We start from the raw sequence: 27,238 nt of genomic DNA on the forward strand, positions 1-27,238 counted from the left end.
ACCCCCTTTATCCTTCATGCATTCATGTTTTTGGTTCTATTCTAAACAGACACCCGTATCTCTCTCTCTCTCTCTCTCTCTCTCTCTCTCTCTCCCTCTCTCTGCCCATTGGCTGCTGGGATCTATGGGTCACATGCAGCCCATCACTGGTTTTTATGAGTCTCACCCCCCTCCCACTCGCAGCCGTCCTCCTCTTGCCTGTGTTTAGCAGATCCATGTCCATCATCTACCTCTGGACGGTCAAGTTCGCTGGCACGTCACGTCCGCACTTGAACTTGCAGCAGCTCAGGGGGCTTCGCTTACTTTCCATTCCCGTCTTTTTAGTTCTTCTCCAAGAAGCCATGAAGCCCAACGCGAGCGTCTTGCCACTACACGCGCGTCTTCTGTACTATTCTCTATAATTCATGTGGGATACCCGATGCATCGCTGAAGAAGATTTTTACTCTGGACTCTCTGAAGACTCTGGCTCTTCCCAATGTGAACCCAGCTGAGACCGTGTCCAACATGTCTCGCCGCAAGCAGGGCAAACCCCAGCACTTAAGCAAGCGGGAGTTTTCGCGTAAGTTCACGCGGGGAGTTCTTCTTTTTTCTTTCTTGATAGCTCAAAATTCATTTAATATAATACGTTTTTTAACAGAGTTCACGAAGGTGCGTCTCTTAGATGGAACGAAGCGCGTTTTGCTGTTGAGTTGCGCTTTGTAATGATTCACAACGCGTGAAGGTTGATTGTGCGCGTATAGTATGCGTGTGTAAGAAGTAAATTAAACGTAATTTGACAGCATTTAAATCATTTTACAAAGGAAAATTCCGCTCTAAGTTCACTTTCCCTTGAGATATTTTAACAGCCCAAACTAGAGCTTCCCATGGGCTTTAATGCTAGGCTTTAAATTCTAACAATTTGTTTTGTATGTGCATTAGCCTACTATTATTACTATTATGGGTAGGCTAACATGTAATGTTTGTTTGCAATTACTAAACAAGAGCATCTAAATGCTGCTGAAAGTGTTTTTTTCTTCTCAACTTCCTCCTTCGGTTCTACGATTTTCAAGAATTGAAACGGGAACATAAATAAGGAAGGTTTGTTATGAAGTGAAACACAATTTATCTTTTTTATACTTACTTGGCACTGGACATACAAATCTGGTTTATGCATCTATCATGTCAAACCTGTTATAACCCCCCGGCGACGCTCTCAAAGCACCTCAAGTGTTGCGCGTCATAACCTTTCCAACATTAAAAACCATTATAAATGAGAAAATCTACATGTAGTCCACATGAAAGAGAAGTTTAAACTTGATGTGCCTTTGTGCCTTTATTTAAATCGCGTTTGAGCGTGTTAAGAGCACCGATACGGCATCGCGTAACACGAGTTGCAATGTGTAGCCGCTAGGGGGCAGAAAATTAACAAATGATGGTCCATTCAAGATCAGCCACTACTAGGTGAACTTGAACTTGAGCCCAGCCTTCTCTCGTTTATTAGGTGTACCCACACATCTCCCGTTCAATATACATTTACAATGTTTTTTTTTTTATGAAAACATGGGTTTAGAGGACATGTGGGTCAATGACAAACCATGTCAGAGATGATAAAAAAGGAGAAATCTGTTTAAGATCTAGTTTAAAACACATGTGCCATGCTCTTAGATATGTAATCTTTGTATTTGTGTTGATTTTAAAAAAGGTTTAAATGCTAAAAAAGTAGCTATTAAAATACCTTCCTTGCATACACAAGGTTATACCATTTTAAAATATATATTTACATATTCAGATAAAAAAAAAAACTGATGTCGTTGACCCATATGTTTGTTTTGGTCATAGCGTTTATCGTGTTGAAAAAAAGTATAAAAATCATTTGAAAAAATCTCAAATGGTTTAACAGTGTTAGTGATTTTGATGTGCTATTTTCCAAATGTTATGTTTGTAAACTCTCCTGATGTTTCACAAAAGGTTTGAATTACACCTGTTTGTCCAGTGCATGGTCCGAGCCGAGGCTTTGTTCATAATGATAACACAGAACTGTGCATCTTCCAAGCACGTGTTAAAAGAAGAAAAAAAAGCTGTAAAGAGGATTGATTAAAATACTGAACCATGTTTTTAGTCTTCGTCAGAAACTCATGTATTGTCGCCCCCACCTTTTGTCCCACATGACCTGACACAGAATTAGGGTTAACCTACCACCGATGGCAAAAATCTCCCTCAGCCCAGTTCAGACGCATGATGTGGTTTTGATTGCTCTTTCATATGTTCTGGCTGTCCTTCTGGGAACTACCCCACATACTCCCCTCAATAGCTAACCTCAGTTCAGAGGATTCCAGCACTTTTAACTAAATGGGTTCCAATCATCTTCAAGTCAAATTAGAATCTATTTTTTGATTCTCTGAGGTGTTGGGTTCATTAAGACGTGAGATTGGCAGGATAATGAACAGGGTCATGCAACTAAAGCGAGCAGCCCCCTCCTCTTTACCATTACTGTTTTTCTCTCTGTCTTTGGTTTCTCATCTTCTCTGCATCTGCCTTTCATTGACAGTCAGTATTCCTCTGATAGAAGCGTCAGCAATTCAATAATAGATAGATATCGATGTCTCCTGGCACAAATGCTATGCCGATGTATTGTAGCACTGTAAAATGTTATGAATATGAATATTATTGTGTCTAAATCAGCATCCCAAAAAACAGAGATCTTTCTCAAAACTTTAGGTAATGTTCTGGAAAAGTTTTCTTAAAAGTTATCAACAAACATTCTTCCAGTAACATTAATAGAACACTTGTTATCTAGTCTTTAATAATTTTAGCACAAACGCATTGTTTATACATCATTTGTGGAATGTTTTTTTTCCTGAAATGTTTTAGATGGATGCTCGTCTAATTTTTTATTACTGTTACTTCTTGTTTCAGAGAATATTCAAAAGTAACATTCTATAAAGTTTGCAAAAATAAAAATTAGCATTTGTCTAACCAATAAAAATGTAAAAAACTGATTCAGAAATAACATTTTTATAACTCAGCAAAGCGTTTTTTTCTACCCAACTAAAACTGTGTAAAATCAGTCGATATATATCCATATGATATATAACACCTCTAACACTACTGCAAATTTCAACACCTCTTCCATTTATATGGAAATGAATATAATTATCACTTACGGTACATATATAATTAGCACTTATCAAGTGTTATCAAGAGGTTTTAGTATGGATATTACAGGAAGTTGTTCTTCTATCTCTCACACCTCCCTTTCTGTGTTTCTCCTACCGTAGCCGAGCCTGTGACGGCAGATATCCCAGAGGATGGGGAAAGCCATCCCGGATTGGAACCATCCACCCCTAAAGGGGATCAGGACCTCCTCACTTGTGGTCAATGCCGCTCCAGGTTTCCTTTGGCTGACATCCTGGTGTTCATCGAACACAAACGCAGGCAGTGTCAAGGCCGCCTATGCATGGACAAAGGTTCAGACCTGCCACCGTCGCCTCCACCTGCAGGCCTGCGGCGAGCCTGCGTCCCAGTGGAGGTGGCAGTTCAAGTTTCGCCCCATGGAGAGGAGCATTTAGCCTCCACGCCGCATGGATTACGACCCAAACAGGAGAATTTAACAGGTAGAGTACCATATGCTTGGGTTGGAGAAAACCTATTAGAGAGTTTGGAAAGTGGAAACCTCTAATTGGAGGGCCTTGACGGATAACACGTTTCTACCGATAGCTCATGGTTTTACAGCTTTCCGAGTTTGGTCCATTTCAGGAAAAAAAGTACTTGACTATATAGTAGATGAAAAAGTGTTCTTGCTGTCAGTATGAATGGACATTCTCTCAGTTCTCTCATGTGGCTTTCGCAGATGTTGGTTCGTTTAGTGTGGTTTTCACAAGGCCATATCTCACTCCACTAAATGCATAGCTGCAGAGTGGTACACTCATGCTGATAAAAAAAAAGAAAATCATTTTCAGCTGTCCAAGACAAGGCCTGCCATAGATTGTTAGTGATTCTAGTCATTTTTATAATTATGAGAGAGCGTTTCCCTTTGCGCTGACCACAACGTATCCGGAAAGAAGAAAAACATGCAGCACATATTATGATATTATGTAGCAGTTGCATTTACAGTACCTCTGCTAGTATGCAAATTAATATTTTAGACTTGCACTTTAAAATAGTTTCCACTGGGTTGCTATTATCAACTTGGATTGTGGTAGACAAATGTTTGTTTGAATTACAATTACATTATAATTTTTGCAAGTTGCTGTTTGTCTTGAGGTCAAATGAGGATGAGGTTTGTTAAAATGTCTACATGTTTGTTTGTTTTTTTTACATTTGATGGATTACGAAGTATGGAGAGAATTTATTTTACAGTAGGTATATTTGCATGCATACATTTTCATCAGTCGGCATGAATCCAGTCCAATTTCAGATTGTGAAATTCTGTTTTTATGAAGCCTAAACGTTCACATATTCGTATACATGTGCATGCATTCTGAACAAAATTTCAACACATGCCAACTGAAGTGAAGTGACATTCAGCCAAGTATGGTGACCCATACTCGGAATTCGTGCTCTGCATTTAACCCATCCAACGTGCACACACACAGCAGTGAACACACACACACACCGTGAACACACACCCGGAGCAGTGGGCAGCCATTTATGCTGCAGCGCCCGGGGAGCAGTTGGGGGTTCAGTGCCTTGCTCAAGGGCACCTCAGAGCGCTGTACATTCACTCCCCCCACCTACAATTCCTGCCGGCCGGAGACTCGAACCCGCAACCTTTGGATTACTAGTCCGACTCTCTAACCATTAGGCCACGACTTCCCCGTAGCAACTGTGATAATACCACCAGATATTGCATTTTTGCCATGGTGTAAATATTCATTATCACCCACTGACCTCGCATTCTTATGACATAAAACATATATGCATCGTGGCACAAGGAATTTTTCAGTTTCAGATCGAGCTCAGTCAGTCAATTGAGATTTGTACAGGAAGGCTTTTCAATCTGATTGAGAAGTCATTCTGATTATTAATCTATTATTAGGGTGCATGTGTCCTTGTTACATGTCCTATATTAATAACAGTAAATTATCCATAATTGCATGCAACTAACCCTAAAACAAACCCTAATCTAACCCTATAGTAAGAACATGTTGGTGATTAATAGTACAAATTGTATAATTAATTACACTGTATCAAGGACATCGTAAAATAAAGTGCAACCGAAAGTATTTTTTATGTACGCCTTGTAGTACCTCTCAGGACATTCAGTGTTTGCCCGTCCCGGCCCAGACAGGTCACACGCTTTCACCGTTACATGTAAAGCACATGCGTGATCTTCAGTCTGCGGTCGCATCATGCAAGCAGATGTCCGTCACAACAGATGGAATTCTGTATCGGCTGTAAATGGTGAATCCGTTAAAGGTTCACGCTTGGAAAAATTAGCATGATAAACAATTTAAGATATGCATGTGGACACAGCAGCTTTTAATAGCCCCCCCTTAACAACACCCCATTTTATTCAAGTTTGAATGCCCCCGAGCGGCCAGACGATGAGCTCAGGCAATAACCCCCTTCTGCAGACCTCCCTCCCCAGCCCCCTTATCTGCTATCTCTCTGGGGTTATTTTCTTAAGTACATCCATGTGAAGCCATTTTCTCTGAGGCTGATATAGGTGATCCCGTCTCGTATTGTTGTTTAATAAGCGTTGTGCCATCTCCTGGTCCCTACAGACTTTAGAAGCGGCTCTTCATCATGCAAACACAAAGAGAAGAGCTTTGATGATAACTCTTATATTTTATTGTGCAGATCATATTTATATTGCACGTTAACTGCGTGTAACTACTAAATTGCGATGAAATGGACTCTTTCTGTTATGTTATCCGGTGTCTTCTGGTGTTCTTGGCCTTGGTGTCTTGATGTCTTTGGCACTGATCCACTATTCTCTTACCGGAGAGAGTTATGGATCATTAGCTGGAGGAGAGCAAGTGGAACGGGAGACAGGAAGTTTGGGGATCCCCAATAGTGCACCATTACTGAGGAGCTTTACAGGCTTAGCTCAAAAAAGAAAAATCAGAAATGACAAATCTTTTTAATATCTCAATTTTTTTTGTCCTACACAGCAAAGAAAATAAATGGAGCAAATAAAGACTTGTGCTGAAGTCTTCTACTTTTCTCCTGAGAAAAAGACCCCTGTTTGGCTCTAGTCGAGTTTCGGAAGAGATCTCAACAATGTCTTTAATTGTACTCAAAACATTTCTCATTGAATTTTTCAAGATCAAATTATGTGAGCTGCTATCCACACTCATTTCTTAGCTCTATATTCTTAGTTTGTCTAAAATGGACTCATTTATCTCAAATTTTATTTCTTGAAATTAATTTTAAGTGTTAATTTAGTTGACAACTAAACTCACCAACCAACTTTTTGAGTAGTTTTATGCTGATAGTGATTGAATATTTTTTTCTTTAATATGTCATAGAAAAAAGTGGCTGATTGGTTTATTTATGAGAGTCTGAGTAAGAGTGCATGTGTCTGTGTTTGTGTGTGGTTTGCTGAGCTTGTCTCGACGCAACATGACAGCGCGTTTGACTTGGCAGACACTGCCAAGGGGTTCCCTTTCAGTGGGCATATGGCAGGACATTGGCACAGAGCAGGCAGGAACGTGTATTGTGGTGAAGTTTATATATTTGTAGCTGACATGGCGTTTCAAGAACTAACAGTGTCCTGCAGTGTGACATGCATTATATTTTGCATTTTTACATTCTTGTATAACTATTAAACTTGCAGCTTTATGACCTCATTAATTGAGGGACTGGAACAGTAGTACTATTAAAAATTCCATTTGTCACAACACAAGTGCTAATAAATACTCAAAATAATAATAATAATAATAAACATTAAAATGGTGTCATTTATACAGTAGCATGCAAAATATACAGCTTGCCTTATTCATATACTAGTACACTGAAGCATAACAGAGCTTGCATGAAAACACATTTATTGTAGACACACATGCACATACCTCCAAAAGGTTTACTGACTGTGTTTTGGCACACAACTCTTTCAGCATTAAGCTATGCAATCATCAGATCTGTCAGGAGCGTATGATATTCTGACTCACCTGTGTGTGCGTTTGTGTACAGATGTGTTTGTGTGTGAGTCTGGACAGCCAGCTGAACTGTAGACACGTCTATTTAGTGTTTGCCTTGGGAATACAAAACTGCCTGCAGCTCTGTGTTGATATATTATAGGTAATATAAAATATACAGTACATGCTTTATACTGTACTAGCTTTGATTTGCCTTTTTTTCACCAAAAAAAAAAATAGGTATAATGCCATAAAAAAAGTGCGGCATAAAGTAAATTAGTTATGAGAAATGGATAAATGTGTAATAATCTATTTATTTCCTCTAAAAGAAAATATTTGACCCATGCATTAATGTGTTTTTTGATGATGTGCAGCTAATTTAGAGAAAAATAGTATTAGTATTGCTATAACATGGTGGACTCAATCTATGTGTGTGTGGTCTGCAGCTGGTGTGTCTTATCTGTGTTCTATAGAATGAGATAAAGACCCAAGAGGCCCCTCACTGTCTGAGTCTAGGGTTATGGTTCCCTGAAAGTCTCTCTCTCTCTTGTTGTCTGTCTCCATCTAGATTTTATTTTTTACCTCTTTATTCACGCTTTTGCATGCAAACTCAATTTCTTTTGGGTCAGTTGGTTGCAGTGGAGTTGAACGACATTGTAGTTTCGCAACACTGTGAAATAGAACATATTTTGATGCAGGGAGGAAAGTCAACATCAATGCACATCTGCAAAGATACTTAAGACTCTTACATCAGGTTTGACTCTGAGCGTTGGACTTGGAAATGACTATAGACAATGAATGGGAGGGCAAATAATAATTTAATAATATGTCAAGACATCAGCTGTGTAAAGCACAATTCAAGTAGTTCCGTAAAGAGCCCGATTAATTCATTCAATTCTTTGAACTTGAGTATTTAATTTTGCTCTTTTACTGCAATAGAAGCACTGAAGTGGAATGTAACAAAATGTTTAGTCTTTTATCTTGGGAAACGTTCTCTCTCTCTCGCTCTCTTTCTCTCTCTCTCTCTGAATCTCACTGATAATATTCTGTGGCTCATTTGAATTTGAAGCACTTCTTTAATCTTCAAAGCCTTGATTGCTTTATGAATATGCATGGTACATGCAGACTTCAGTTCATTACCTTGTTGTAAATTCTAATGACCATTAGTCCCTCTAGGTAATTGCCAATTATTTTGCATATTTGATTAGCCCATTATGAGTTCATTCAGTTGATATGCGTCAGGCGAAGAAGGACTGAGTCGCTAGAGAAATAAACAGAACAGAACAGAGCTGTGCACCATTAAAAGATTTTAAGAGTCTTTTATTCTAAGTCTCACTGTTTAAAATAGTAACTTTATATAACAATGAACATTGCATGAAATGTAAACAAACATCTACTGGATTCCCATGTAGCAATCATGAGCCAAGGTCATAAATGATTGATTGCTCCAAACAGAATGTAGTTGGATTAGTGCTACATGATGCCACATAATGGATTATTTAGTGTTTCTAAAACATTAGCAAGAGATTGAGGTAGCTTGTTGACGTGTAATTCAATGTGTGCCCTGTTGAATGTTTCATGTGTACATTTGGTCAACCCTGATACATTTGTTTGGGTTGAATTGCAGAACTATATTACTTGAATTGGAATGGAAGACGCCATACATACTCTATGCAAGTATGTGAACGTAAACGCTCTTAATTAGTTTAATTTCATGCCGTAATTTGTTGCGGAATATCTCAGACTGCACTTTCATGCACTAACATGTTTGTAGCTAGCTCCCTGAATCATAACACATCTGATTTAATGTCACATTTATAGTTAACTCTATCACCCCCTTGAGTACCGGAGCTCACAATAATGCAAAAACACATTAAGTAAAGTTTGCTGTCAAAGCATTTGCATTTGTGTACTTGCATGAAGAGTTTTGTAGACAAAACATTAGCTTACATTAAGTTCATTCCTTCACTGTTACTGTGACACAGACTCACAGTATATTTAAGAAATCAGCACCTGTGTTTAATTTTCAAGTGAGATGCACTGCAGCTGGCGGTACCTTTATCTGCCACATCACAGGTGCTGGCTCTCCTCCGGAGCCTGACTTAACCCTGTGTCTATGTCATGGGGTGTGAGAAGAGGCCGGCAGGGAGGCCGGCAGGGACACAATGGGGGGATTGTGCTCAGGGCGGGGGCTCGGAGGCTGAGGCAGCCCTGGCTGTGGCCAAACAGGTCGGGCCAGACAGCATGATAGATGGCTTTGTTTAAGGGTCCCGGGGTGGGGCCTGAACTTGAGGCACTTTGTTTATCCTGAATAGAGCAGGGGGGAAGACGCCGGAATGATCTATGTCTCGCTCGCTGAAGAGCTTTAGAGGGAAGGAGACAGGAACGGAGAGAAACATCCACAAAAAAGTGGCCAAAACAAGTCAGGAAATCAGACAGATGGAACGAGAAATTCAGTTAAAAAATAGTTGATGCGTATACCAAAAAAAAACTTAACTTACTCGACTGCATGTCATTCCAAAGCTGTCTGACAGACTTCACACAAACTCTAAAACACTATAAAAGTATCATAAAAGTAGTCCTAATATGCACATAACTTTGTGCATGTTAGTCACCTGCATGTCCTTCTAAATCTGTCTGACTGACATATTTCTGTAAAACACAAATGGAAGTTTAGATTAATGTTCATGCTGCACTTTTTCATACATGTAATGTAAATGGTCCCCAAAACTCCAAAGAGGGCAAAACATTGCCATAAAAGTAGCATATAAATAATCCATATGAATGATCAATATGATAATTTGTGTATGTTACTCACCCACATGTCCTTCCAAACCCGTCTGAATGACTTTCTTCTGTGAAACAAGAATATAGGGGTTTAGATCAATGTCCACGCCACTCTTTTCCATACTTTGAATGTGTATGTTGACCAAAAGTGCCAATAAGGACCATAAAAGGATCATAAAAATAGGCCATATGAATTATCAGTACATTAATTTTGACTTTTTTCTGTAAAACCCAAATATAGAAGTTTGATGAATGTTCATGCTGCACAGTTCCATACATTAAACATCAATGGTAAACAAACTCCAATAAAAAGGCAAAAAAAGGACCATAAAAGTTTAATAAACAAAATACTCCATATAAATTATCATTATGATAACTTACGTAGAACAGACCCCAATTTATTGAAGTTATTTACTGAAAATTTTGTCGCTACAACCATGGTCACTGTTGACTTTTATTAAATATTTATTGTTCATTACAGCTTGAATTGTCTGCAGTAAATTCTTTTGTGTTCTGTGAAAGAAATAAAGTTATACAGGTTTTGTTTGTATTTATAGATGAACTGTTCCTTAAAAACAGTAACTGTTAGTAAGAAGGTATGAGGTAAGGGAAGAGAAAGTGGCTGAGGGAGAGCAGTGCTAGCTGAGCATGTGTTCTTTAGGTTAACGGAGGGTCAAGTTGAGAACTGCTGGAGGGGGAAGGGCCGTCCTCTCACCCTGATGGTGGCTGTCCATTTCTAGATCAACTTGGCTGAGCTCCAGGTCTTTTGAATCTGACTAGATGTCATGTGCACACACACAAGCAGCCCTCATACCTGCTGCCTGTATATCAAATACCACTAGGTTTGTTTTTTTGGGCCAAAGGCAAAAAGAGGCGCTGACTTTTGGACTGGTTAGAACCGGTTGGCTGGCCTTGTCTTCACTTGCGTGCCTGTGTTGAAGACAATTCACCAAATACATGCGTACACACAAGAAAGAATACCTGAATGAACCTGTTTTGAGAGTGCAGGACAATGGAGAGCAGGATAGTTGAGAGATATACATTGTTAATTGAATACGATGGGTGTCATGAAACCGTTCAGAGCTACTAGTGCGAAACAAGACAAATGCAACATGATCAAGCTCATCTGAAGTGTGAAAATCACACACTTGTGAAAATATCTGTTTCACATAGAGATGGATAAATATGTTCCTTTGCACGCTCTTAACTTGTCTATCAGTTGACCCGCACATTTGCATATGTATTTATGCAGATTTTTGAGGGGGCTCTCACACACAGCAGGGGTCTCCGAGTGTCACGGTTTCTCAGAGTGAATTCGTGCGTCTTTGTGTTCGATTCTGTTGGGTATGTCTGTGTGTGTGTGTGTGTGTGTGTGTGTGTGTGTAAATACGATAGGGTACGTTGCTCGGTTTTCTCAGTTTATCTGTTTTCCTGATCTTCCTGTTGATGTCTCTTTTTCACATTCTCGGTTTCAGTGTGTATATATGTCTGCCATACCACGTGTCCGACCCCACAAAGTGGGCCACAACTTGCAGATGGTGCTCTGTAGCTTTGTTTGGTAAGTGAATACTTGAGCTGTAGACGGCCTATCAAAATCCACTCTGAATGTGGAGAGATGCTGGCTATACATTCACCATGTTCTCTTTTTGCAGCCGTCCATGAATAGTTTTAGTTCTTTCACATCTCTGTTTATGTCAGATGTGATTTATTTTGTGAAAGTGTCGGTTAAACTAGCCAAGGCCATCCACATCATAGATGGAGGTCGCTCACATGTGCTCTCCTTGTCCATTGACTTCCTCCTCCATTCTGAAGAGCTGAGGAAACAGCCACTATGGTGGGGAAATTGTTTGACCTTTCACTGTTACTGCTGCTCCCTAACAGAAATGCACCTGTGGAATTACTTTTCTGATTTTTTTGTCCTAGAGTTTTACTTTTGGAAAACATATACATGCAAGTCTTGGCAATCAGCTTTGAAACCTAGATACCATGACCTCTGAATAGTTGACTTAAAAATAAAAAATAAAAATTGTCATCATTTAGACACTGAACAAAGAATGAGTCAAATGATTTTCTTTCTTCATTAAACACTAAAGGAGATATTAGGAAGAATGATCCCATTCAAAGTTCACACTATTTCTCTACCACGAAAAGTGACTAAATCCAAAAAGAAAGCACTGTAAAAACAGACTAATGATTGTGTTCAATTGGCAAGTTTGGTGTCACTGAGGGCAAAAGTCATTGGTTCTTGCTTGTCACATGGCAAATTGGAAAATATGCAGGTCAAACAAGATTACAGAGTTATGGCAGAGGGAAAGATTTTCAGTGAACAAAGACTTAATTTTTGGTCAGTCACAGAAAGTTATCATTTTGCTTTAGAAAACTTGGAATGTAGCACATCATTTGTATGGACTGTAACTAGTGGGCATCCAATATATAAGCCAAGATTTGTCATCAGAATTCTATTTGGTGTCATAAGTGGGACTTTTATTTTGACAGCACTGAAAATATATGCTATCAATTTATATATTTAAAAAAAAATCCATAATAGAATTACTGAATCAGAAAGTTGCTATCTAAAGTATTTTTACAGTTTATTTTACAATTTTCAAGTCATTTTCAAATTGTTTATGTCTAATTATTTTAGCAAATATTACGTCCAACAAATCTAAATTTAATTGTAATAATTGTTATGCTTGTGTTATTTACTATCTTAAATTAAATATTGTGATATTATATATATATATATATCAGCTTAATATCATCCATCTGCTACCCTGCTTTCTAAGATTTCTGCATCGGTCATCAAAAAAATTGATATATTGGTACGTCCACTGTATAGAAAATAGCATCATTAAAACATCTCCTTTCATGTTTTTTAAAGTCTTTAATTATGTTTAGTCTATGATTTAATGCCTTTGTTTCTTATTTGTCTTTGATATCCCTTCCTTTCATTCGTTAGCTCCGACAAATATAATATACAGTGTCCAGAAGTGCTATCTGTCTAGCCAGGGAGCAGATGTCCCATCATGAGCCTGTAGCGTCTCACCCCGTCAGCTGTCAGCGGCCTGAAACAATCTTTGAGCCCAGGAGAGCGTCGGTCCAATTAAAGAGGTTAATTTGCTTTAGCACTTATCTGTCCATCGATGTATTTCTTTCTGTATCAGCCTCTCCTGCTCTGCTCAGACCAGTCTCTCATTCTTTTGTCTGTTTGCTCTCCTCTCTTTTTCTTTCATTATAACTCTCATACAGTCCCATCTTAGACCCCTCGTCTCATAGTCTCTTTCTTCTCATCCCTCTTTATGTATTTTGTTTGCCTCTCTTGCATTTGAGCAACACACCGTGGTGACATTGCGGCTGTAACAAATTGAGCACTTGTAGAATGCAGGCATGAAACCGTCACAAAGCTTCCATTCAGCTCTTACTGACTGAACATAAAGGCCCATGACAGTTTAAGTGGCGTGTTGAGTTTGCATGTGAAAGCGTGTCTACTGATATTTACAACAAGAAAGAGGGTTTGATGAGAAGGTTGAAACAATGCATGTGTGTGAAACTCAGACAGACAGTGTTACATGCTTTCATCTTGGAGAAAATCTGTCAAACCTTTGAACGGTATGGTATAAATGTGTTGGTGCACTTTATTTGGCATGTGATGTTTGTGTGCCTACATGGAGACTCTTGTAGCCAAACGATTCTGGCCAAGAATTGTCTAGGGAACTGAACGACCACAGTTTTTACGAGCCTTTTAGAAGGGCTGGTTTAGAAACCAAAATCTGTCCTAATCTAAACTCTGATCCCCCGTCTCCCATTGCTCTTGTCATGTCATTATCGTCTGGATGAGAATGGATCATCTCCTCTGTCCCCTGCCCTGCTCCGTGAACCCCTGCCCTCCAAGCCTGCCAGAGTGAACTATCGCAGACAGACACACACAGAGACACTGTCACATACACAAAGACACATATAAACCCAGAGGCCCATCACACTGAGAGGACAGATGCCCTCGTTGTGGTGCAGAGCCTCCTCAGGATTTTCCTGTCATGTATTAAGAAGCAGAGTACACATACGGAAAAGATGGTTTGCAAAGAAAATCAATTTGTGAGAATTCTAGTTTGGAACATTTTGCGGCTGCTTTTGTTGAGTCTATTTGACTTTGTGGATCTAAATACTCATTGGTCCTGACGCAATCTCCTTCATAAAACTAATGTTTTGTTAGTACCATAGCATACTGATGGTATCAGATGGTAATACCATAGTGCTCTGATATTGACCTTGGTACTGAATCAGAATCTATACAATCTATACAAGGTATTTGATACTAGAATCAGCATATTGGAAGTCAAAATTGTGGAGTTACATGCCACAAAACAACAGAATAACTATATACATCTAAGTGCAAATACCCCATTTTTAAAGACCACATGAAATGACTTGCGACAAGCATATGTGTTGACATATTTCCTATTGAATATTTCCTATTTAAAGTTATGACAAGACAATGAAATCTCACTTTTAAAAACAGTCCAGTGGCAAATGGGAATCATTATTTGTTCTTTGCTATTGCAAGTAATGTAGTCATGTATAGATGGCGTTAGCGGGAGAGACGTTCTCATTCTAGAGTGCATTTGACTTGACAAAAATTGATAATTTTTATGTTTGTAATGCTAGATGAGTCATTAATATTTTTGGTCCATTTTTCAAGACCAGAGAGATTTTAAATGCATATATCTGTTTAGTTTGCCAGATTTTAGGAATACAATAGCATAATAATGACCTCTAAGCTAACACAAATGAACTAAACACAACAAAAACTCTTCAGTGCCTGTATGTAATTTTCTCTTAAAATACTTAGATACTTAAAATACTTAAAAGTCCCCCTGGCCGTGAGGAGAAGCCAGAAAGCTGCTGAACGTCTGTTGTGCCGCTCTGTCAAATACTCTTCCGCTTGGCTCCACCACTCACTGAGTTGTGACCCTTGACCTCAGCGGGGCCATGTATATGTACGGTCTTGCCAGCGCCTCCCTGGAATGTCTGAATTTAAGTGCATAGCTAGAGATGGTGTGCTGTCCTACAGCTGCCTGAGTATAAATCCTGCTGTCACCAGAAGGCCAAAGCTCTCCTTCGGTACCCCTTCTTTCGCTTGTTGTTTCTATCACTCTCCTCCACTTTTCACTCAATCACACTACTTTACTTAACCACACAAGTGTCTCAAACCAGAAATCTGTGCCTCCTGCTCTGTGGCGAATAAGGAAGCTTTTGTGCCTTTTTAACGTCTTCAGAGCTCATTCACGGCCGTCGAAGGAGTTCTAACTGTAACCACACACACAGAGGAAACACTCGCACTTGTAAACAGGCAAAAGTAGGCAACTGGTTCACCCTGTACTTTGTGAGGTTAAAAAAATGTTGTTGACATCCGTTTACATGAGCTGGAAGATCTGATGAAAACAACCCCCTCTCTGTAACCTCTGACCTCCTGCAGTCTTTCAAAAGCATGCACTGTATAAGAGCTGTGAGCTACAAGGCTCCAGACAGATTTCTGGCAAGAGTGCACAGGTAACATTCCAACTCTAGTCAAAATTCCTGAGATCTATGTTGTTAAAAGGATGATTCATCTGTTGCTATAGATTCATTAATATTCAGTCGTTGCGATTGAAATGTGATAGTGGTGACAGATAACATTCTCATGCCATCTGCCTCAATTTTTCACGACTACATGAACCCAAAATGTTGTAGCTGATTAATTTACCCATGAAAAAATATTTAGTATAAGCAGTTTTTCATGATGAACATCCATCCACATGGCATTTTGATTCATTTGTAGACTTTGATTTACAAGAGGCGTGTAGGGCTATATTCAGTTGTTATTTGGATATTAAATATGGATTTTCAATTTGGACATACGAGTCAAAACCGAGCGACAAATATTTCAAGCTGTCTCTTCATGTGAGTGTGTCATAACAAACTCTCATGGTAATTCATTACTATTTTTTTTGTCTTTTTTCTAAAAAACACAAGTATACATACAGATCTCATAGTATGAATTTATACGAAATTGCCATTTTGTAAAAGAGTTCAAGTTAGTCATAACCAGCCATGACCACAGCAAGCTGTGATTGTTTCATATCGCTCTGTTTTTCTCCTTTTGAAAGAGTCAGGACAGAGTGAAGCATTACATAGGAAATTTGTGTTGCACTTGGTTGGGAGCAGTGTTGGGGGTAACACATTACAAGTAACGCAAGTCACGTAATCCGATTACTTTATCAAGTAACTAGTAAAATGATGCATCACTTTTAAATTTACAACCATTTTTTTTTTTACTTTTTCAAATAAATTTCAAAGGTAATTAAAAGCAGATTAATTTCACATATGAAAAGTGTGAAAAGGGCCTTTATAGTTGCCAAAAAAATAAATAAATAATGATAATAATAATATTGTTATTAAAAATAAGCATGCTTAGCCCAGCCCAGGTGACAAGAATTAATGCAAAAATAACTTAATGCATTACTTTCTATAAAAAATAACTAAGTAATGCAATTAGTTACTTTTTTAATGAGTAACGCAATATTGTAATGCATTACATTTAAAAGTAACTTTCCTTAACACTGGTCGGGACAAGGTATTCATTTCAGAATTCACTGGCTAAATCAGTGGCAGTTTGCAGAACTCTCCCATCTGCTACCGGACCGTGATGCAGAGCAGAACATATGTATCTAATTATGTAGCAAAGCAGAGAGCTGGAATCCAGCTTGATGTCAGACAAATGAAGAATTGGGGTGAGTGTGGCCTGCCTTAGCCAAGTGATGGTTGCATCCATCTTACAGCAGCTTATTGATGGTAAATGTTATGTTTCAGCATGTGCTAGAGCTGTTGTATTTGAGTTAAAGAGGGACTGGTAGTAATACTATGTCTGATTGTATGCAACAGCTGCTTTTAGCTTTCATAGACCCCTTTTATAAACACCACCTCCTGTAGCAAATGTCAAATTCAGTTATACTAGCACGGTGTAGCTTTTTGCTTAACCTTTTCAGTTTCAACTTAACCTTTATCTTATAAATGAAGTGTAAACGGAACTGCAAGAATAAAACTCCATTCACTGGTTGGACCATTAGATACTACCGGTTGAGATAGCAATGCAATAGCAGTTTGGGGACTGCTACACTGAAGAAAATTCGGTGGTGAAACAATATTTGCTCAGAAATTTCTAGTAAATTTCACAAGCAATTAGAACAATATGGCACATTGAAATAAACATGACATTTTTAAGCAGAAAGACTTAAAAATTTTTACCATGTATGAATGATTTAATTATAGTTGTCTTGATATATTTAGCCAGGACAGGATAAATTATTTCATTTAATTCTAGCTTGATTTACTACATCACTTGTGCCCGGGATGTGCCAGATGGGAAGCCTTAAATATTGACCCCGTGGCTGTAATGTGAATGGGGAACACTGGTCTTTTTGTACTGGTCTCAGTACCAGAGCTCTGCCTGAGGGGGGCTTCCTGAATGAATCCTCTCACTAGACCTGACTATCACATGCCCGTTTAAGCCTGTAGTCATCTCATGGATCAGGAGAATGCAAAGAAAGGGACAGGATGATTTGAAATAATCTTTGTTGAGCAGTGTGGAAATGTTGGCATGGTGGTAACGTTTAGAGCTATACTGGACCTCTCATTGTACAGTGCAGAAGGCCAGCTGTGTTAATGGACTTTCAGGAACTCTTTAGAGTAACAGTTCTAAATAAAGCAGTAAGCCACTCAAGGTCATGCATTACATGGTTAAGGGTGTTGTTAGCCTTGGCAAGAAGTGGAGTTATTGTCAATGAAATCAACAGATATTTAATCTTTTGCAGGATTTTGGATCAATGACATTCTATAATGGACAGGGCTACCCAGCACATTACAATCGACAAAAAGGTCCTATAGGGTTGTCCTAGTTGTGAAAAAACCCCTTAGATTTACATTAGACAGTTTATCTCTTCTTCTCTGTTTTATAATTCCATGCCTTGTTAGGATGCATTGGTTGTTGTAGGATGAATTTCACAAAAAACATTTGTCCTTTAACCACAAAATCATATGAAATATTTTGCATAAAGAAACTGAAGCCTATTTCAGGACCTTTAAGTTTTTTGCTTTCTTAACTTCCTATTTTCATGAAAAAACTTAATTTTCCCACACATTATCTGTACACAAAGCAATTTCACTTGAGTTGTTTTTTTTAATATCTACGATTCTCAGTGGTGATTTTAAAAATCTGTAATACAATGACATTTGAAGTTCAATGCATAAAATAAATGCAGCACAACAAACATTGCCATGATGATGACTTTTTACATGTGCTTAATTGTCATGAACCTTTAAAATAGGTTTCAATTTCTATAAGCAAAATAAAATGTCTTATTTATTTTGTTTTATTTTGAGAGCTTTTAGAGATGTTTTTATAGGTTTTTGATACATTCACTCAGCATGAGTGTTAAAATTCTGTTTGAGGTTGCTTTAACTGATTTACGACAGCTTTGGCTCATCCAATCAGATTTTAGAGTCAGAATGTATTTCATAAGAAGCAGATTATTGCTTGTAGATATTTGCTGGAGTCAAACTGTCTCAACCATATGTTCCCCTCTTCACTGGTTTTCAGGCTTCAGTGTTTGCTCTGTCTGTGGGACAGTCCTGTATGCTAACAAAACTTCCACCTCTGCCCTGTGCAGACTAGTCTAGTTCATCTTTCCCAGTAGCCACCTCTTTCTTTTTCTCAGACTGCCCCCCCCCCAGCCGATCCCTCCACCCGTCTGTGGGCTTTAAACGCCATCCCCTTCACCTCTCCGTCTGGTCCACTCCTTTTTGTCTGTCCGCCTCTTTAATGTGCGTTGCTAAGGTGACTGCTGACCCATTGCTTGGCGCTCTATGAGAGGCCCCATTCCAAGATGGCTACCCTCTTAGACACTTTCAATTTGCAGTGGGGGGTAGGGTGTGTGTCCAGCGCTGGTATTGAGATCACTGGAAATTAAACCCTTGGACCAACACATGTTTATGGGCACTGACAAGAATATACCAGCTGGCAGATGAACACATTCTTTCTTGTGGCCAAATATGTTTTTCTCACCTTGTCCCCAGAGTATCCATATGGCACTTGGAGCATTTCATTACATTGATTTGAATATGAGAATAATCATGTCTAGATTAAACTAGGGTCAGGTGTGAGGGCACAGATGCTTGAGTGAAGTGTAATTATTTTCTGGTAAATAATGCATAATTGTAGTCTCATCGTAGTCCTCAAATAGTAAATCTTGAATGTGTTTTCATGGCATCAAATGTTCTGATCTGGGCCTGTTAAGCGCAAAGTTCAAGTCTTCAGTTTCACATTGATGCTTATCTTTGTGTATTTAAGAAAAGGACTGTATAATAAAGGGTCTGAGTGCTTGTGGTGCTCTGCGATTCAAGAATAACCTGATATAACCTGACGTGCAGAGGTTGCAATTACACCATTTCCGTGTATTTTTATCTGTAGCTGGAAAGAAGTCATTACACATGGCAGATCTGCAAATATATATCGGATAATACATTGAATACAGGTCAGTTGCTCTAATCAGTTTAAATAGGAAACAAACCTTGTGCAAAAAAATGTGCAAACAACTAAAAAGTCGGAAAAAACTAAAATCTGAAACTGATGGGAATTTGTCAGAGTAAATTCTTTCAGAGAAATGTCTTTCTCAAAAAGAAAAAGTTATTCCAAGTGTGACTGCTCTCCACCTAAGTCTTGTAGAGCAATACAAATGTCATATCACACCAACCTGTCCTTTAAGTGTTTGTATTTGTCAAATAGGTTTTTGCCGGTGGTCAAGCAATGCAACACATTGAGTCTGACTAGGACAAAAAGAGAATAACTGAGAAAGAATGAAAGAAAAAAACAGACTGCCTCTAGGCTTGCTGTTTGGTATGAATGGAATTATATTATACCATATATAATCACATAAAATTGCATACAAGTCTTCAATTTATCCTAGAAAAGGATATTTTGCTGATGCTTCAAGCAGACACATAACGGTTCTTTTCTTTCTTGTTCTCAAAATCTGGACGGACAAATGCCCACAAATTGTTCTGCCAGACCTCCCCTCACCTTTTAGCATATCACTAAAGAAAATGTGATTGTTGGCCATGCGCTGAAAGGAACAAGGTTGAAAGTAATCAATAAGTCGGCCTCTCAGACAAGGCCACCAAGTAATAGCTGCTGTTGGTGAGGTGGGTGTTTTAAATGTCAGCGACGGAGGATGATTATATGTCTAGGGAGAACACTTCCCTTATTTTAGGCTGTTTTCACACTTTGTTTGATTGCTTGGTCCAAACTTAAGTATGATTTATTTATTTCTCTCCCTGCCCTGCGCTTCTCTTGCACATATTATTTTGGAGCACTACTGTATTTGTCTTCTTGTTAGATTTAGCAATAAATTTACACAGAATGGAATGGCTTTTTGTTTTCATCTTTCATCTGTTTTTCTTTCACGCTGCAAATGCACTGAAATACATGCAAAGAATGTGAGCTGCTCTCTGAATGCAATTTGCCATTAGCATTACACTACTACAAGTTAGGGCAGATTGCTTTCATACCGGTTACCGTGAACTTTACCCTAGACCCACTTAAGAAGTGGATTTGTTGTTCGCTGGAGTTCAGAAAACTCCTTTTAACACAAGGTGTTAACAGACAGGAAATGCTTGGGGTGTGCTCTCTTTGTTTGCTTGTGTATGCAGTATGAAAGCTAACAAGATGACCAAAAATTAGTTACACCTTTATCTTTATTTTTTGTCATGTACATTGGAAATCCTCAATACAGTTTGCCAGTTATGCTTTATTGCTGTGCTAGTGATGAGGAATATTATACACTGTAATGATTGTTGTCTTATAGAACAACATGTATTTTTAATTCTTCAAATATAAGTATTGGCCTGCTCGTATGATTGATGTGATAATGGTATATGATTTAACTGGAGTAAGCATGAGAATAGACAGGCAAAGAGTGGCCTTTTTATGACGGAAAATCTCCAGAGGAGGTCAAACCCCACACAGGTGGCAGCAATTAACTGTAATTTTTGCAGATTGTAATGATCCATAATTTACCAGCCTCCCCCTTGCATCTCTTATGCAGTAAAAAGTGTTTTGATTGGGTACAGGTTTTTGTTCTCTCGGGCCTTTGTGTCAGATATCTCAAAGACAGGCAAGGCAGTTTACATGTGGAGTGATGTTCATACAGAAACTGAACAACCTTACTTGGTGTTTCAAAGGCTGAGTTTAGCCTTCACGGTTGTGATTTATCATGTCAAGATTTTAAGGTAAGAACATAACTGTATAAATAGTAGCAAAGTAAAACATTTTCTAATACATTGGATGATAGAGGTAGTGGCTAAAGCTCAGGATTGGAGAGTGAAAGGTTACTGGTTTGAGCTTCACAACTGTGCCGCTAAGCAAGGTACCTAAACACTTGCTACTCCAAGGGGACAGTTTTTGTAATAAATGTGCTGGTAAATGTGTGTGATTAACTGCTACTTGCTTGCTTGCTTCTATGGAGAGATCTTACTGAGCCTTTGTAGTAAAATAGGAACATTTCCTAAATGGACAACTAACCTTCTCCCTCTGATTTTGTCTTGCAGAAAAAGATGAGCCCAGCAGCTACACATGCACAACTTGTAAGCAGCCCTTCAGCACGGCTTGGTTCCTGCTACAGCATGCCCAGAATACCCATGGTTTCCGAATATACCTGGAGAGCGAACCTGGAAGCCCGTTAACTCCTCGGGTGGCCTCCGCTCCAGGCATGGGTGGTGACTGTGCCTCACAGCCACCTCTACATGCAGCCCACCTGGCAGACAGTAGTCCCTATAGCCTGATGAGGATAGCCAACAGAGATGGGTCCTCGGTTCCTAGAGAAGGCCGATATCCCAGGACACCTCCGCTCTTTAGTCCCCCACCACGGCATCACATGAGCCCAGACGATCTGGCTTTGGCCCCCCACCACCCAAGCGCCTTTGACGGGGTACTGCGTCTTAATTCGGTACCCTTGGATTCCCCATCTATGGACTTCTCAAGACGACTACGGGAACTAGCAGGCAACTCTGCTGGGTCCTCTCCGCCCATGTCACCCAACAGGCCTAGCCCTATGCAACGGCTACTGCAGCCATTCCAACCAGGGGCATCTCATTCTCCTTCTGGTTCTCGCTCAACACCTACTCAACAAACTCCAACCGTGCCAGCTGTGAAGGCAAAGTCTTGCGAGTTTTGTGGAAAGTCCTTTAAATTCCAGAGCAACTTAATCGTCCACAGGCGTAGTCATACCGGAGAGAAACCTTACAAGTGCCACCTCTGCAACCATGCCTGCACTCAGGCCAGCAAGTTGAAGCGCCACATGAAGACTCATCGGCACAAATCCTCCTCTACTACCTCCAAATCAGATGATGGCCTTTCAACTGCCAGTTCACCAGAGCCAGGCACAAGTGATTTGCTATGCAGTGCCACCAATGCTCTGAAATCTGTGGTGGCAAAGTTTAAAAGTGAGAACAACGGCGTGATCCCAGAAAATGGACAGGAGGAAGATGAAGAAGATGATGAGGAGGAGGAGGAGGAGGAGGAGGAAGAGGAGGAAGGGGAGGAAGAGGAGGAGGAAGAAGAAGAAGAAGAGGAGGAGGAGGAGGAAGAAGAGAATGGGAGTGAGGCCGGCGAGAGGAATGATATAAACTTTAGCCTGAGCCTAGAAGGTGCACGTCACCATGAGAACAATAGACAGCGACACAACAAAAGTGTTGAGGGAATTCAGGATTATCGAGATGCCCTAAAACTTTACAAACGAGGGAACCACAGATCAGCTAGTGAGACAGGTGGGGACAAATCCCCAAAAGAGTCTGATCAAGTCAACAAGGGATACCTACCCATTGTAAATGGAACAGCATCCTACCCAAACGATGACCTTTCAAGGAAACTTCTTGCCGGAAGTCCAGAATCTGACAGCCATCTCTCAAAACGCATCAAGGTGGAAAAGGACCTTGACCTTCCAACTCCTACAATCCCCAACTCAGAAAACGTTTACTCACAGTGGCTGGCTGGATACGCAGCGTCGCGCCAGCTCAAGGATCCTATTCTCAACTTTGGGGACTCAAGACAATCACCTTTCGCCACGTCTTCTGAGCACTCCTCGGAGAATGGAAGTCTCAGGTTCTCCACTCCCCCTGGAGAGCTAGACGGAGGGACAGCCTCTGGGCGCAGTGGCACTGGAAGTAGGGCCAGTACACCCCACATTCCCACTGGTCGACCCAGCTCCAAGGATGGTCGACGTAGTGATACATGTGAGTTTTGTGGCAAGGTCTTCAAAAACTGCAGCAATTTGACAGTGCATCGGCGCTGTCACACTGGCGAGAGGCCGTACAAGTGTGAGCTTTGTAGCTACGCCTGTGCTCAGAGCAGCAAGCTAACACGGCACATGAAGACGCATGGACAGACAGGCAAGGACGTTTACAAATGTGAGATATGCCACATGCCTTTTAGCGTCTACAGCACTCTGGAGAAGCACATGAAAAAATGGCACAACGATCGGCCCTTAAGCATTGAAATTAAAACAGAGTAAACTTTATGATGTCTTTCGCAGTCCTAGGAAAAAAAATATTTAAAGCACAGCGTCAGTTAATTATGCTGGCTTAAAATTTGTCAAAATGACGCAAGACTCTGAGCCTCTCTAATGTGCAATAACTAAATGTTTTGTACTTCTTTTCTTACTGGTTGGCATGTTTTTGTGTGTTAGCTTGATTGATAAGCATTAGCTGTGTTGCTGTTGTTACTGTCTTTTATCAAACAGGACATTTCATGCTGCAAACAATTCATTTTTACATATCATACCTAGTTGTATTTTGTAATTTAAGCCGTAATCTTTTGACTACCTACATTCGCACTGGGGTTTACATTGTTCATTAGGGGTATAGACGAACTGTAGGGTTACCGACGAACGTTTAAGCGGTCACATTTTACTAAAATACTAAAATTTTTATTGTTGCTTGTGAAAAAGAGTGCCTTGGGTGTTTAAAGCATCTGTGGTTTCTGCCATTCGCCATAAGCCTGGGGATATTATTCAATGCAAAATTAGGTTCTTGCATCAAGTACCTATTGTGAATTTGCTAAATGCCGGAATCCAGCATATGTTCTTATGTATATCATTTACTAGTATAACATGTTGTGTTTCTTTAAGTATGATTCTTTTGTTGGCATGTTCATGCCTTGGTGAGATTGTACTTTATGTTTTGGTTTCAAACGGCCTGGTGCATTAGTAAGTTTTCTTTTAACTTAGGGTCTCAATATTTCTTTGGGTTTTCTATGAAGGTTTTTTTTAGTAAGTAGCCCTGAAAATGTGTTTTACTCAGTAGATAGCCAATTAATTGGACTATACTGATAAATTTCTATTTGGTGCATGGAACAAAAAGCATATTATGTAAATATGTCAATTTTTATAGAATTAATTTCTTCACAGGGTCATCCACGAAAATTTAACAAACAGTCCCTGAATAAGCTGTTAAAGAATTGTCTGGATTGAAAATCCTTTTCGTTTCAAATTATGCTCAGATTGGCTAGAAATAGAAGTAGTTTAGCAACACCAGTTTTGATGGAGCAATGCAGGAACGCATTTCAGGACATTTACACATTATTGGATGAAAGTCTGAATACTTTACTGTTAACTTGCATGCAAACTGTTGTGTACTTCCACAACGTTTTCTTTTATCCTACACTCTTCAGTTTCTAAAGCTATGTACTGTATATACCCCTGTTTATTAGCAAAGCACTTAGCCACGCTCACATATTTTGTGCCCGTCGAGTTGACATTCAGACTTTTTATTCTCTACATTATCCCATAGTGAATTTTATGAATAGCACTTGCCACTCAGCCTAAAACTCTGTATCTGTCCTGCTAATCTACGGGCAGGTGGTTGAGTATAAAACAAAACCGCTCTCCAATGGCACAAAAAACCTGCACTGTTCAATTTTTTTCCTGTTTACAAGAGACACTTAAGAGATATTTCCTCTCATATGACCAACTTGATGAGGTGTAAGCATATGTGAAATGGAGTTAGATTAGAATCGTGATCAGCAAAAAAGGAGAAGCTTAAAAAGAAAAATGATAAAGACGACTGCTCACTTAGAAACTAGACTTTAAACTGGAACAGTGCAAGTATGTTTATCTCAGTGACTATACTCCAAACCCGCTACTTAAACAACCATTTTTATCGTACTTTTTTAAAATGAATTAACAATGAAATGTTTTGGGGTTTCTTTTTGTAATAATATGGTGTTTTAAACAGGAAATTAATTTAAAGTGTTCCATTTTTTTGCCGCTCATCTTCATTTCTTGGTGGGTTATAATGTATAATGTAAATACTAAATGTTCTGTGAATTTCTTTTTTCTTCTGATTCTTTTTTTTCCCCCTTTGGCATACACAGTCCTTCAGGATGCATTGTAATGAGATTGTAGGAGTACATTTGACATTTTATAGGGCTGACTTATGGTCTGTCAAAAGCTACTTCAGTTTGCCATGTCAGTGTGTAGAGAAGATCTGGATTTAATTGTTCATCAACAGTAGTCAAGATAGTATTTATATAGAGACTAGAATTCCAGACTGTTCCTTGTTCGCTTTAAAGGTACAAAAATACCTGTAGTTGACCTCAGCATGCTGCCACCATTTTGCGTTTCTCCTTAACTTGGCAGGATAATATAGTGAGAATCATTTTAATGTATGGATCTTGAAAATGAGTTCCTAAGAAAAAGCTATGTGGGGGTTATACAGATAAAAGGCTATACAATGGTCTGTTGACGCAATCCTCTTTGAAATAACACGATGATGAGGAACAGGTGGTTTTATGATCTCTGGCCTTTGGATATGCAGTAAAGTTTCATAGTTAGTGGGTTTCCCTCTTTATTTTGAACTGTCCCTGTCCCCCCCACAACCTGAAACATTCCAGTCATCTTTGAAAGAATGGATGTCATATGCAATGAATCAAGAGTCAATAAATACATTTAAAATGCATTTTGAAATACAACTGCACAGTTTGTCTTGGTTTGTTTTATTAATGTCCAGACCCACCCGGAAACTACGCCCACAGAACTCTTGCTTATTTCCACAGAATTGGATTGTCTGTCATTCATAATGTTCTGCACTTCCCCTTTGCCTGTTTCTTTATTGAATATTTCACCTAATGTGATTATGATTTTAGCTACCAATATAAGGGAATAGTGTACTCTCTTCAGCTTTATTAGTCTATTTAATTGGATCCATTTTCTTCGATTTTTTTTGGTCATCGCTCATTAATGTTTAGTATTATTTATATACTGTTATAGTACTTATAACTATTTTGATAGTTTGATAATTAGCTTTTATTTTTATATTTTCAATTTTCCATTTTAATTTGGTTATGTGCTTTTGTCACGTTATTACATTTTATTTTGTAATTAAATATTTTTTAATATATATTTATTTTACTTGTAGTTAATTTTTAATAGTCTTAGCCATTTTAATACTTAAACTTATTTCAGTTAATTGACAAAACAACTGATTTATCCTTACTTTTAAAAGTGTTAACAAAGATATAAAGGAGGGAAATAAAGGAAAATGTCAAGTTGTTCGAACTAATATACAGGTTGCATTTTTGAATGGAATTGAGTTTTTATTGAAACTGTGTGTAAAATAAAAGCCGGGGCCTTTATGCTACGCCACAGCCCACATGCAAGTGTACACACGAGTATTAACACCAGGTGTGTTTGCTTTGGACCCAGACGAAAAGACGGAAGTTGGCTGCTTTATCTTTTGTCTCAGGCTTTTGTGTGGTCATTTGGGTGTCTGTTTTATAATTTTAACAGCCTCTTTTTTCTTTCATTTTTGCACTCTTTGCTTTTCCTTTGTGGACTGACACCAACGTGACAAAGTAATCTCTCTCTCTGTCTGTCTCTTTATCTATCTCTCTGCCCTTGCTTTAGCTCTTTATGTTTACTGACCTAAAGGTGATTAAAGTCCAGCCTTAGAAAAGGATCCAGCTTTTTAAACTGTTGACAGTTGAGATAAAAGCCCTTAAGACTTGGGGATGGGCACTATGGGTTGTGGCATGTTTGTGTGTGTGTGTTTTACGGGGCTTAAGAGCCGAGTCTGCTTTCTGCTCCCCTCTTCCAAGTTCAATGTCAAAGAGTGAACAATGGCAGGTCACAGGGATCCTGGGCCCAAACAGAGCGTGCATAGCCTGCATACTTTTCCCATAGCAGGTCCTGACCTCTGCTCTCTGCCTTTCTCCCTCCCTAAAGAATATATATTTTCAGGCTCTAAGGGAAGATCTGTCAGTTTTCCTCACAAAAATAATTGCTTTTGTGATTTGAGACACCTTTAGT

The 27,238-nt window shown here is 39.1% G+C and overlaps 1 protein-coding gene across 1 annotated transcript; it reads left to right on the plus strand.

Annotated features, from left to right (window-relative positions):
* The first annotated feature begins 176 nt into the window (after positions 1 to 176).
* Positions 177 to 25,894, plus strand: bcl11ab (BCL11 transcription factor A b). The gene is made up of 3 exons (XM_079377856.1): positions 177 to 559; positions 3,258 to 3,593; positions 21,486 to 25,894. Exons 1-3 carry the CDS (start codon positions 505 to 507, stop codon positions 23,444 to 23,446), a joined length of 2,352 nt encoding a protein of 783 aa, XP_079233982.1. The 5' UTR covers positions 177 to 504; the 3' UTR covers positions 23,447 to 25,894.
* Positions 25,895 to 27,238: the final 1,344 nt, after the last annotated feature.

Source organism: Barbus barbus (assembly GCF_936440315.1).
Source record: "Barbus barbus genome assembly, chromosome: 25".
In the NCBI taxonomy this organism is placed as follows: domain Eukaryota; kingdom Metazoa; phylum Chordata; class Actinopteri; order Cypriniformes; family Cyprinidae; genus Barbus; species Barbus barbus.

Bases quoted from the DNA above. Each gene is read 5' to 3' on its own strand.
- bcl11ab (XM_079377856.1), top strand. From the start codon at position 505: ATGTCTCGCCGCAAGCAGGGCAAACCCCAGCACTTAAGCAAGCGGGAG. The intron at 560-3,257 runs GTAAGTTCACGC...CTCCTACCGTAG, and splicing joins AAGCAAGCGGGAGTTTTCGC to CCGAGCCTGTGACGGCAGAT. The intron at 3,594-21,485 runs GTAGAGTACCAT...TTTGTCTTGCAG, and splicing joins CAAACAGGAGAATTTAACAG to AAAAAGATGAGCCCAGCAGC.